Source organism: Mustelus asterias, chromosome 27, assembly GCF_964213995.1.
Source record: "Mustelus asterias chromosome 27, sMusAst1.hap1.1, whole genome shotgun sequence".
Taxonomy (NCBI): Eukaryota; Metazoa; Chordata; class Chondrichthyes; order Carcharhiniformes; family Triakidae; genus Mustelus; species Mustelus asterias.
Genome location: NC_135827.1, coordinates 14,275,152 through 14,288,027, shown reverse-complemented (window position 1 = coordinate 14,288,027; position 12,876 = coordinate 14,275,152). Strand labels below are relative to the sequence as shown.

At 46.3% G+C, this 12,876-nt stretch overlaps 1 protein-coding gene across 1 annotated transcript in view; it reads right to left on the bottom strand.

The window, feature by feature from the left end:
- Positions 1-12,876, bottom strand: part of robo3 (roundabout, axon guidance receptor, homolog 3 (Drosophila)) — a 322,494-nt gene that overhangs the window by 58,709 nt on the left and 250,909 nt on the right. Inside the window, exons 15-16 of the mRNA XM_078198844.1 lie at positions 12,019-12,143; positions 5,343-5,514 (exon numbers count right to left, since the gene is read on the bottom strand). Coding sequence (XP_078054970.1) covers positions 5,343-5,514; positions 12,019-12,143 — 297 coding nt within the window. The remainder of the gene's footprint in view (positions 1-5,342; positions 5,515-12,018; positions 12,144-12,876) is intronic.

Genomic DNA, 12,876 nt, shown 5'->3' with positions numbered 1-12,876 from the left:
TGTATGATTTGGCATAAAGGGCATGAGTGGTCATGGGGTGGTGAGTGGGGGACATGAGTTTACATGGATGGGGCATGGGGAATGGATGGGATGGGTGAAGGGGTGTGACAGGTGAGCGCTAAAGGGCCTAATATTTAATGAAACAACAGGACAAAGTCATAAAGAACAATGGTGTGCCTTGTAAACAGTCCACTTGGCAGCCTGACAGCCCCTGCGGCTGCCTCTGATCTGCATCCCAACTCCATCCCATGCCCGTACGCTCTCCGGGGCGAATATCGCACAATTCTCAATGTGTTTTCTTGAAGCGTGTGCACTGAGCAGGGAAATGTCCTGACTCCAGCTACCTGCCTCAGGAATGAAAATCCAGCCATGACCTTTCACCCGTTGTTTAGAAATCCTCCAGTTCAATATCCTTTTACTATATTCCCAGGCAAATTCCAGCCATGGGAGAAAACCGCTTCCAACAAAGGCTTGGCGCTGACTGACCCTCTGTTTCTCTCTTCCGGCACATGGAGGAGCCCCTGATCTCCATGGTGCAGCTCTCCCATCACATGGAGGTTGGTTACTCACAGGGGAGATGTGAGGACAGATGGTCGGTCGGTCCATCGTCGGTCAATCAGGTTTATTAAAATGTTGCACTTGGTGCAATGGAATGGAGACACAAATGCATACGAATGGCAGTTAAGTATGTATGCAGAACTGTTAAACTCTAAAGTTATTTAAATCCCCAGCTCTTTAAAAATGACAAAGAGCAGCCTGCCTGTGTGTACGTGAGAATGGAAAAAATCTGTTCAAGAAGCTACAATGGAGATTTGCAGAGGGATCTCCCTCTCTCCTGAAATCTTGACACATCTTAAGCAAAGCAGGACTACTGTCCCTGAGCCCTGCGGATATTTTGGTCTCAGGTTGATTGGATTTTTCTGGTGAATAATGGCACCCTGCGGAGGCCTGACATGGCCAAGAGGTGCCAACGACCTCCAGGGCAGCCAAAGGAATAGGAGAAACGTCAAAAGAAAAACTTTCAATTGTGGAGTTGAACATTTGGATCGATTCAAATCTCCCCACCAGAAAGATATATGAATGGGTTATTTATTTCCTGAACAGTTCCACACAAACTATTGTTACTGTTTGGTTCATTGGTTCTTTACATAGTGTATACTGGATGAGTGGGTACAGAAGGGCCATGAGTTGGCATGCAAGGTAAGAGGGGCTATAGGGGGGGACGTCAGTTGGCATGAGTTCACATGGGATCAAACTGTCCATCCCGCTGGCTATGATCCCTGCGGCTGGTGGGACCAAGGAATTTACCCCATGAATTATTCAAAAGCTGGCCCGACTCCACCAATACTGGAGATGTCCATCACCGCAATGGAGCTGACCAGGTCAGGAGAGCATAAATATCCTACACACCAGTGAAAATTTGGGTGCAGGTAATGGAAGGCCGAATCCTGGAATTGGGTCCCACTCGCCATTTTTAAATGGCTCTGGAATCATTCTGGATCCATGAAAATCCAGGACCAAATGTAGTTGTGTGGCTGAATGACGTGATCCCAGACCAATCTCTCTGCTGCTCTGAGCTGTTTGCTAGAAGGTGTGTACTGTGACGCTACTGTGCCTTTTAGAAATATATTTAACTCATGATTCTCTGCAAATTTTAAGCTTCAGTTTCAGCCTGAGAGAGATCGGCCAAATTTAAAGTGCAAAACGTCTGATCCAGGCTGACTTCATAAAACTCCTTGGAGTTTCTGCACTGGACTATAGCAGGAACAATAACCTGAGTGAGGAGCTTCCCGGCAAGGAGAAGAATGAGGGATGATCTAAATGAGGTGATTAAAGGAGTTTATGAGATAGACGGAGAGTGGGATAGATTCCCTTGGTGGGAGCGTCCAGAACAAGGGAACATAAAAGTTAGATCTTGGTCATTCAGGAGTGATGAGAAGAAATACATCTTAACACAAAGGGCAATGTTAATCAAATTTCGTCCACCACATATAGAACAGTTCAAAAACTAATAGATTTAGTTCGGCAAGAGTGTTAAAGATTACGGCAACAAGGCAGCTAGGTCTAGCTATCATATATATTAGCCATGGTCTGACTGACCATGAATAAATTTGAGGGCCTACTTCCCTATCCTAGTGAGGAAGCATTCCATGTTCAGTCACTACTTCCTACAGTGATGCTGCTACTGGCAAACATGGAGCCGTACCCCAGTACACTTCATCAGGGCGAAGCAAAATGAAATGATTGTTTAATATGCCTTTGATGAATAATTCTCTGTAAAGCGATGCATCAAGCTGGGTGGTGTAAAGACCTCCTGCTGAATACTGATTCACACTGCAGCGTGTTTTAAGCTCATTTACCAACCATTAAAAATACATTTGATTGTTTATTTGCGTTTGATGTCACTCTGGCCTCACTGGTCTCCAAGTTGCCATTGGTTTCCACAGTGCTGGCTCAGTCACATTCTGACCAATTATTTGAACCACAACAGCCCCAGGGACCTTGAAGAATTAGTAACAAAACCTGCAGTTTATCTTCTAGAATCAGAGAAGCTTACAACACCATTCGTTGCATACTAACTGTGCCTTCTCTCAGAAAAAGCTATCCATTTAATCCTATAAGTTTATATCACAAAGAACAAAGAGAACAAAGAACAATATAGTACAGGAACAGTCCCTTCGGCCCACCAAGCCTGTGCCGATACGCAGTTTCTATCCTGCTGTTCACCTCCCGTTCATGTCTCTCAAGATACGCCCTGAACATTGCTAATGTGCCTGCTTCCACCATCTCCACTGGCAGTGCAATACAGGCACTTGCCACCCTCTGTGTGAAAAACTTTCCCTGCACATCTCCCCTAAACTTACCCTCTCTCACCTTGAACTTGTGCCCTCTTGTAGTCGACTTTTCCACCCTGGGAAAAAGCCTCTGGCTGTCTACCCTATCAATGCCTCTCATAATTTTGTAGACTTCTATCAGGTTGCCCCTGAGCCTCCATTTTTCCTGTGAAAACAATGCAAGTTTATCCAGCCTCTCCTCATACCTAAAACCCTTCAGGAAAGGCAAAATCCTGGCAATCCTTCTTTGCGCCCTCTCCAAAGAATCCTCGTCATTCTGGTACTACGGCAACCAGAATTGCAGGCAATATTCTGAATGCGGCCTAACGAATTTTTCAATTCCCTCTTGAAAGATACAACTGAATCTGCATTTGGGCGGCACAGTGGCAAGCACAGCTGCCTCACAGCGCCAGAGATCAGGGTTCAATTCCGGCCTCAGGTCACTGTCTGTGAGGAGTTTGCACATTTCCCCCGTGTTTGCTCCGCGTGCTCCAGTTTCCTCCAACAGTCCAAAGATGTGTAGGAAAGGTGGATTGACCATGGTAAATTGTCCCTTAGTGTCAGAGGGATTAGCAGGGTAAATACATGGGGTTATGGGGATAGAGCCTGGATGGGATTGTTGCCGCTGCAGGCTTAATGGGCCGAATGGCCTCCTTCTGCACTGTAAGGATACACTGCATCCACTGTTGTTTAATCAGTGTAAATTGTAGATCATTACAACCTTACTGTGTGCAAAAACAAAATAATTCTCACTTCTACCCCTTCATTCTTTTTCTAATTATCTTAAATCTTTGTCTTCTGGTTATCAATCCTCTTGACATTAGAAACAGTCTCTCCCCCTCTACTCAATCAAAATCCTTCATCATTCTGAACACCTCTGGCAAATGTGCCTTGCTCTAAAGGAAAGTTGTTTCAGGATAGTTTCCGTTCTGAGCTGTACAACTTGATACTTAGGAGGGACCAGGCACTTCCCTTCAATGAGTAACGGGGATAATTGGCAATCTCCGGGATGACTCACAATGTCTTCATGCGTCAAATTGCTGGATGATTATCACAAACCAAAGCATTCAAGAAGCAATTGGATCAATTCATGATTCCGTCGGGAACAGAGAATTAAAGCTTGTGGTGGGAGAGAAGATGACAAATGGTCCAATCGGATTCTGGAGTAAGACATTGGAGGGTGAGGTGAGCTGGATAAACTTTGTATCTGCAGCACATAATACCTTGGAGGGATTTTTCCATTCCCCCTGCCACAGGAACTGTAGCAGGCGGCGGGGGGGTGGGGACGACACAGACTATGCAAAGGTCCATTGACCTCGAGTGGGATGTTCGGGCTTTAGGGCGAGCGCGGCCAGAAAATCCTGCCCCTTATGCCGTATGGTCCAAATGTCCTTCATTAGTGCTGGTGATTTGAGGTTTTTGCATTCACTAATGATACCGGCTGGAAATTTTCCGGCATGCCCGCCCCCGAACCCCGAATTCTCCGTTGGCTTCTGGCAGGATTTTACAAGCCTCGCCCGAGCGAGGTCGTAAAATACCAGCCACCATCTCCCAAGTGTTACCCACAATGTGCCAGATGTTACAGTTTTAAATGCACAGGAGTGTGAGAAGGTATAGCTCGCTGGGTATCACTCTGCTGCAAAGGCAGAGCTCTGGTATGTCCCTTAACAACGAAAATCCTATAATCCAGGCTGACACTCCAGTGCTGATTAGAGAGAGAACTGCACAGTCAGAGGCACCGCATTTAGGATAAAAGTTTAAACAGAACCCCATCTTCCCTCTCAGGTAGATGTAGATCCCATTTCACTATTTGAAGAAGAGGAGGGAGTTCTCCCCTGGCATGTTTTGGCCATCATTTATTGCTCAACCAATAGCAAAAACTATTCTGACAAAGGGACTTCTAGACTCGAAATGTTGGCTCTTTTCTCTCCCCACCGATGCTGTCAGACCTGCTGAGATTTTCCAGCATTTTCTGTTTTTGTGTGAGCAAAAACTATTTTGTCATTCCACCTGGCAGGTTGTCAGTCCTTGCTTTCCACAAAGTGACTGCCACATTTCCTACATTGCAATAATGCTCTTCAAAAAGTATTTCATTGGCTCAAAACTGCTTTGGGACACCCTGGGCAGGATTGTCCGGCCGCGTTCGTCCTAAAACTGGAAAATCTCGCCCGAGGTCCACAGACCTTTGCCTGGTCCGTGCCCTGCCTGTTACAGTTCCCGTGGCGGGAGGGACGGGAAAATTCTGCCCCCTGTGTCTCATGAAAGGAGCTGTATAAATGCAAGTCTTTCCTTTACGGTTCCATTGTTGCAAATAGCAGATTCTGAGGTCACCTAGAGTGTAATTGCACTACTTCAGTGTTAGTCACCATAAGTAATAACTGTTTTATAGCAATTGGAGTACTAGCCACAAAGTGTTATAGGGAAGTGTTACAAGAAGAATTCATGGATAGCTTTTACTTGTTTTGTAGCGATAACAGCCACCCCCGCCATTACCTCCAGGTCACTTACTTATAAGGACAGTTGCTGGATGGCTTCGCACTCCAATTCCAGCGCTAGTGGCTGCTGCCACTTCCACGCGGTACAGCACGCCTGCTATCAGCCCCCGCACAACTGTTGAATGGACTGTCCCGTCAATGGACTTGTTGACGTGGAAACGGGTATCATTCCCCAAGCACCAAATCTGCCAGGGCAAACAGATCAAATCGAGACCAGCATCAATCTCAGGAACCAAAACACGACAAAGGTTGAAGCAAGTAAAATCAGCACGGCAGCAAACAAATCTTCTTATGCATTAGACGCCATCGGTGGGATCTTTCCTTTAAAGTTAGTTTGTTTTTGGAAATGACTTATAGTATCTCGAGAATCTCAATTACTTTGCACTCAGCTTCCAGCCACATGGGTCACTGTGTAGCTGCAGGCAATGAACTGAGACAAGGCTTTGTGATAATGTCTTTTTTTTTAGGAACAGCAATTTAATTATAAATTTATTAATGTGGGATTAAGTGATTAGGCAGTGAGTGACTGTGTAACTGCCATTTATACCAACCAAAGGATTATCAAAGCTTTAAGTACAATGAATGATTTGATTTATTATTGTTACATGTATTGGGGTACAGTTAAAAGTATTTTTTCTTGCATGCTATACCGACAAAGCATACAGTTCATAGAGTTCATAGGGGAGAAGGAAGGGAGAGAATGCAGAATGTAATGTTACAGTCATAGCTAGGGTGGAGAGAAAGATAAACTTAATATAAGGTAGGTCCATTCAAAAGTCTGATGGCAGCGGGGAAGAAGCTGTTCTTGAGTCAGTTGGCACGTGATCTCAGACTTTTGCATCTTCTTCCCGACCGAAGAAGGTGGATGAGTGTATGTCTGGGGTGCGTGGGGTCCTTGATTATGCTGGCTGCTTTTCCGAGGCAGCAGGAAGTGTAGACAGAGTCAGTGGATGGGAGGATGGTTTTCCTGATGGACTGGACCACATTCACAACCCTTTGTCCTTGCGGTCTTAGTCGGAGCAGGAGCCATACCAAGCTGTGATACATCCGGAAAGGATGTAATCAGAGGTTATTAATTGTAATGAACATGAGAACATTGTAATATAAAATATATTATTGTGAATCCACATTAATGATGTATATACAGATATCTACGACATAATAATTACAGAGTTATTTATGGAAACAAAAGTAACACATTGCCAGATATTGTTTTCCAACTGCCTTAATACCCAAAGATTAGGGTTTATTAGGAAGTCCAGACCTGAATTATATTAATCTGCTTTAAGGAACAACAGCTCTGATGGCCAATTTGACAGGATACTGGATACAGTGTATTCAATATTCCTGCATTTTTGAAGTGATGATTCCTTCAAAGAACAATTGCAGCAAGGGGGAGGCATCATTTCGCTCCATGGAGCTCATCCTTCGAATCCCTACGATGTTTGTCTGCCTGACAGATTATTTCCAAACATTCCTCACTCTGTGCGTGGAGGTTTAACCACTAATGCACCCCCCCCCCCTCGCCCCGCCCCCCCCCCCCGCCACCTTGGGGTGTGCATGTCCACAGATCTCTAAAGATAGCAGGACAGATAAATAAGGTGGTTAAGAAGGCATATGGGACACTTGCCTTTATTAATTGAGGCACTGAATATAAGAGCAGGGGGGTTATGATGGAGCTGGTTAGGCAACACCTGGAGTACTGTGTGTAGTTCTGGTCGCCATACTGTAGGAAGGAAGTGATTGCACTAGAGAAGGTGCAGAGGAGATTCACCAGGATGTTGCCTGGGCTGCAGCATTTCAGCTGTTGTCAGAGACTGGGTAGGCTGAGGTTGTTTTCTTTAGAGCAGAGAAGGCTGAGGGGGGACATGATTGAGGAAAGATCTGGAACTCAGTGCCTGAAAGAGTATTGGAGGCAGGAACCCTTATAGCATTTAAGAAGCATTTAGATGAGCACTTGAGATGCCATAGCACACAAGTGGACCAAGTGCTGGAAAATGGCATTTGAATAGATAGATGTTTGATGGTTGGCACAGACAGGATGGGCTGAAGGGTCTCATGCTGTAAAACTCTATGGCTGGAATGTTACCACCCCGCCCGCCACGGGAATCAGAGCAGGCGAGGGGTGGACAATGGAAAAGTCCATTGACCTCAGGCGGAATCTTACGGTTTCGGGACGAGCGAGGCCATAAAATCCCACCCTCTGACTTTGAATATGAATTTTCATTATGAATATAAATTTCAGATTTTCCTTAGACTCTTTTGTTTACATTGAAGCAACATTTTGTCCATATCATTTTCTCTCAGCTCCGCCTCCCCAACTCCTGATGGACAATCTGTCCCTGAAGGCCAATCCACAGCTCACCAATCAGATGCAAATGAGGCGTAACAATGGCTCGGCATCTCTCCAGGAACACAGGGTCTGTGGTCCCGTAACCACCCGCCCCCCCCCCCCTCCCCCCCGACTGCTAGAAAGACTGGAGGTGAAATCCTCATGACTTTTCTTTTCCTCACGATATAAGGGCCATTAGCAAAACTCCATTTATTGTCCATGACTAGTTGCCTTGAGAAAATGAGTTTCTCGTTAGACTGCTTTGTTCCCACAACGGTATTTGGGAGAAAATTCCAGGAATTTGGTTCAGTGGCGATGAGGGAATGATGGCGTACGTCTGAGTCAAGTGTGCAACGTGGGGTGGGGAAGCTTAGAAATACAGAAAATAGGAGCAGGAACAGTCCATTTGGTCCTTCTATTCTGTTCCACCATTCAATCTGATAATGGCTGATCCTCAATCTCAACACCATTGTCCCACTCTCTCCCCATACCCGTTGATGCCTTTAGCGTCTAGAAGCCTGTTTGTTTCCTTCTTAAATATATTCAGTGATTGGCCTTCACAGCCTTCTGTGGTAGAGAATTCCACAGGTTCATCACTAAACTAAAATATGCAACTTTTAAAAATCATCTTTTGGGGTCAGACCCTACAAAGAGCTTTGCACTTACTGGTCCCTCAGTTACACTTGCCTCTTCCCATTGACCCCCTTTGAGTACTCCTCGGGGCAGCAAGGTGGCACAGTGGTTGGCACTGCTGCCTCACAGCACCAGGAACCCGGTTTCGATTCCCGTTTTGGGTCACTGTCTGTGCGGAGTCTGCGCGTTCTCCCCGTGTCTGCGTGGGCTTCCCCCGGGGACTCCGGTTTCCTCCCACAGTCCGAAAGACGTGCAGGTTAGGTGCATTGGCCATACTAAATTCTCCCTCAGTGTACCCAAACAGGTGACTAGGGTATTTTCACAGTAACTTCATCGCAGTGTTAATGTGAGCCTACTTGCGACACTAATAAATAAACTTTAAAAAACTGAAACTCCAACCTCTGGCGGAGAAGTCAACAGATTTCCTTCCCCACCCCCACCTCCTGAAGGCCAATGTGCAGCTCACTAATCAGATGCAAATGAGACCTGGCCATCACAATGGCTGGGCCTCTCCCCAGGAACACAGAGTGTGTGGTCCCGTAACCCCATCCACTTCTTACCTTATGTTGCCTATCAATGAAACGTAACACCAATAATTTAAATGTGACTTTCTCAGCTCCTGGGGCTGAGAGCATGAGGGTTATGTTAGTTTTGGGCAGATTCCTTGTTAGTTTAAGCCAAGATTATCTACACTATTCCGAGGAAGCATTTGCACCAACAAGGTTTAGTGGAATAATTCTATCTCAACTGAAATGCCAATGCAAGATCCATCAAATGATGGATTGTATCAGCCTGCTCCCATCTAAATCAGGCCTATTATATTCTTAGAATCTTAGAAACCCTACAGCACGGAAAGAGGCCATTCGGCCCATCAAGTCTGCACCAACCACAATCCCACCCAGGCCATACCCCCACATCCCTACATATTTACCCACTAATCCCTCTAACCTACGCATCCCAGGACACTAAGGGCAATTTAAGCATGGCCAATCAACCTAACCCGCACATCTTTGGACCGTGGGAGGAAACCGGAGCACCTGGAGGAAACCCACGCAGACACGAGGAGAATGTGCAAACTCCACAGACAGTGACCCAAGCCGGGAATCGAACCCAGGTCCCTGGAGCTGTGAAGCAGCAGTGCTAACCACTGTGCTACCGTGCCGCCCCCCATTGTACTTAAAAAAATTTTGGACCTCAGGTTTATCCAGAATTTACTCATAAAAGCAGAGATTGAAATGTCATTCCTCTTTTTCCACCCCGCATGTAAAATTGAATATATGTTCATTGTTGTTGAGTTCAAATGATAAGATGGGAGTTACTGACCCTAACATTCCAAGGGTGTATTGAATGAGTGTGAGGAAGCTGGATTAACATCAGTAGAGATACAGTCAGTAACATAGGACGCTGAGGGAGGGGTTACTGAGTGACAGTGTGAGGGAGCTGGATTATCAGTAGAGATACAGTCAGTCAATATCATAGAATCAGAGCATCTCTACAATGCAGAAGCCATTCAGCCCATCAAGTCTACACTGACTCTCCAACAGAGCATCTTACCCAGGCCCACTCCTGCCCTATCCCCATAAACCCACCCATTTATCCCACTAATCCCTCCTAATCTACACATCTTCGAATACTAAGGGGCAATTTAGCATGGCCAATCCACCAAACCAACATGTATTTGGACCGTGGGATGGGGTAAGCGATGGCCTAGTGGTATTATCAATGGACTGTTAATCCAGAAACTCAGCTAATGTTCTGGGGGCCCGGGTTCGAATCCCGCCACGGCAGATGGTGGAATTTGAATTCAGTAAAAAATATCTGGAATTAAGAATCCACTGGTGGCCATGAAACCATTGTCGATTGTCAGAAAAACCCATCTGGTTCACTAATGTCCTTTAGGGAAGGGAATCTGCCGTCCTTACCCGGTCTGGCCCTCATGTGACTCCAGAGCCACAGCAATGTGGTTGAATCTCAACTGCCCTCAGGCAACTAGGAATAGGCAATAAATGGAGCACCCGGACGAAATCCACAGTCATACAGGATGCTGAGGGAGAGGTTACTGAGTGAATGTGAGGGAGCTGGATTAACATCAGCAGAGATATCCACACAAGATACTGAGGGGAGACATTAGAGATCTGGCTGAACATTAGCAAAGAAACAGTTGGTAACACAAAGGCCCATTTCTTTTTTCTCCAGCTGGGTGGTTATCTGGTGGGGGTAGAGGAATGGGTTGTTGGAGGGGGGGGATGAAAATGCCATCCTGTATAGTCCCAATTTAATTGTCATTCCTTTGAGATGAGCATAATGAAAATCCAGCAGTTCCTATAAAGGACAAGTGATGCGTCCAGCCAGAACACTCACCCAGCCGGTGTGGTTGATAATCGCAGCGGCTGTGAACAGATTGTGTTACTGAGCCTGTGTCTGGGGGAACTGAAATCAGTAGACATGGGTGATTGTTCAACTGGTTAGTAAATTTACGCTGGCAGATGAGTCTCTGTCCTCTTTGCCTGCGCTGTGTGGTGACTGGAGTTCCCAGCGGAACAGAAAAGGCTGTTTTCCTCCTGAAGAACACCATCAATGATTGCCTTCATGTTCTGCTCTGTCAATCTGTCTTCTCAATGCTAAGGCACACGTTTAGTTCTTTACTGTCTACACCATGTAGATGGCTGAACAAAACCCACGGCATTTGTACAGACAGGTTGGCTGAGTGCGCAGAGTAAGGCCAGCATTATTATGTGTGAGTGTGTGTGTGCCTGTGTGAGAGTATGTGCGCGTGTGTGAGAGTGTGCGCGTGTGTGAGAGTGTGCGCGTGTGAGAGTATGTGCGCGTGTGTGAGTGTGCGTGTGTGAGAGTGCGCGTGTGTGTGAGTGTGCATGTGTGTGAGAGTGTGCGTGAGTGTGCGCGTGTGTGAGTGTGCGTGTGTGTGAGTGTGCGTGTGTGTGAGTGTGCGTGTGTGTGCGTGTGTGTGAGTGTGCGTGAGTGTGCGTGAGTGTGCGTGAGTGCGTGTGCGAGAGTGTGCGCGACAGTGTGCGCGACAGTGTGCGCGACAGTGTGCGCGACAGTGTGCGCGACAGTGTGCGCGACAGTGTGTGCGCGACAGTGTGCGCGCGACAGTGTGCGCGCGACAGTGTGCGCGCGAGACAGTTGCGCGCGAGACAGTGTGTGTGACAGTGTGTGCAACAGTGTGTGTGTGCTGAGATTTGGCCAGTTTTCTGCCATGCCTACTATCGAATTGGTGCCTCTCCAATTTGCGACTGGCGAATTCAATGCCAGATACTATTTCGTTCGGCGAGTGTTTATATCTAGAAAAGAGATACTGATAGAAACCAACTTAACCGGAAATTAAGTGACAAATATATCCCTCAATTCTTTCCTATTTAAGCTTTTGAACCGAGTATGCATGACAACCACCCCCCCCCCTCCTCTCGCCAACCCTCCCCAAGACAGGCCAGCTGTAGGGAGAATAAAGATCAATTAAACTAATGAACATATGGTAAACAGTAACCTTAGCACAATTAAAGGCTCATTGTAAAAATGCCAAGTCCCCACGGATTTACGAGACTTCTTTTGTTTTCATTCTTCACCTCTGAACAATTATGATTAAATTCTTTAATTAACGTGTCCCAACTGTTGAGAAATTAGGCTAATATATTTTCAGACCCAGGTCATTAGCTTCCCCTGCCCCACTGTTCATTTGATTTATCCCTCATGTGTCCCAGCTTACCCGGTACTCCTGGATGATTCCATTCTGCTCCTCAGCAGGGGGTGGCTCCCAGGACACGCTGATACTGGTGCTGTTGCTCAAGCCAATTGTCGCCACGGTAACAGCTTGTGGTGCGGCAGCGGGGGCTGTTTTTGTTGTGCGCAAAAGGAAGAAAAGAATGTTTAAGCGAAGAGAAAGCACGCCGCAGGACTCTGAAACATCTCCTGTTGCACTTTAGTGGTTGAACATGTTTGAGGTAAAGTGAGTTCAAGGATGTGCAGTGGTCCTGCTGCGGGAGGTTAAGCAGGGCCGGTGGGAGTTAGGCGATAACTTACAGCAATTAACAAATTTCCAAATAAAGCTTTCTTTCAAATTACTTTATATATTAAAAAAAAACATATAAAACATTATTGTGCTTAGAAACAACTTCACGCCACATTCACAGAGCAGTTGAGAAGGTCAAGCCACGTTGCCACCCTGTGTTGGCAAGTGACTGCTTTTTCCAAATGAACAGTTCCTGGATTGAGAAGCAGATATTCTCCTGGGGGCAACCTCGGTCATGGCGAGCAAATAAGATCAGAGCATGTCCTCCCCAAAAAGAAACAAGACGATGAAAGGCTTGCTGCGATTATTAATGACCCTGGGTGTAACATTACGGATTCCCTCATTGTTTTTTGTCAGAGACAGAGGGCAGCCATTACACGGGGCTGGTCTCCTCACATGTGGACAGTTCACTTCAGGCGGGGAAACCTAATGGCCCATCAAGTCCACTCTTTCCGCAGATCATGTGCAATCCATTGTATCACACTTTACCCCAGACCATTTAACCTCTCGAGGAAAGCCTGGGGCCCAGTATTTCATTAACAGACAGGATTCCAC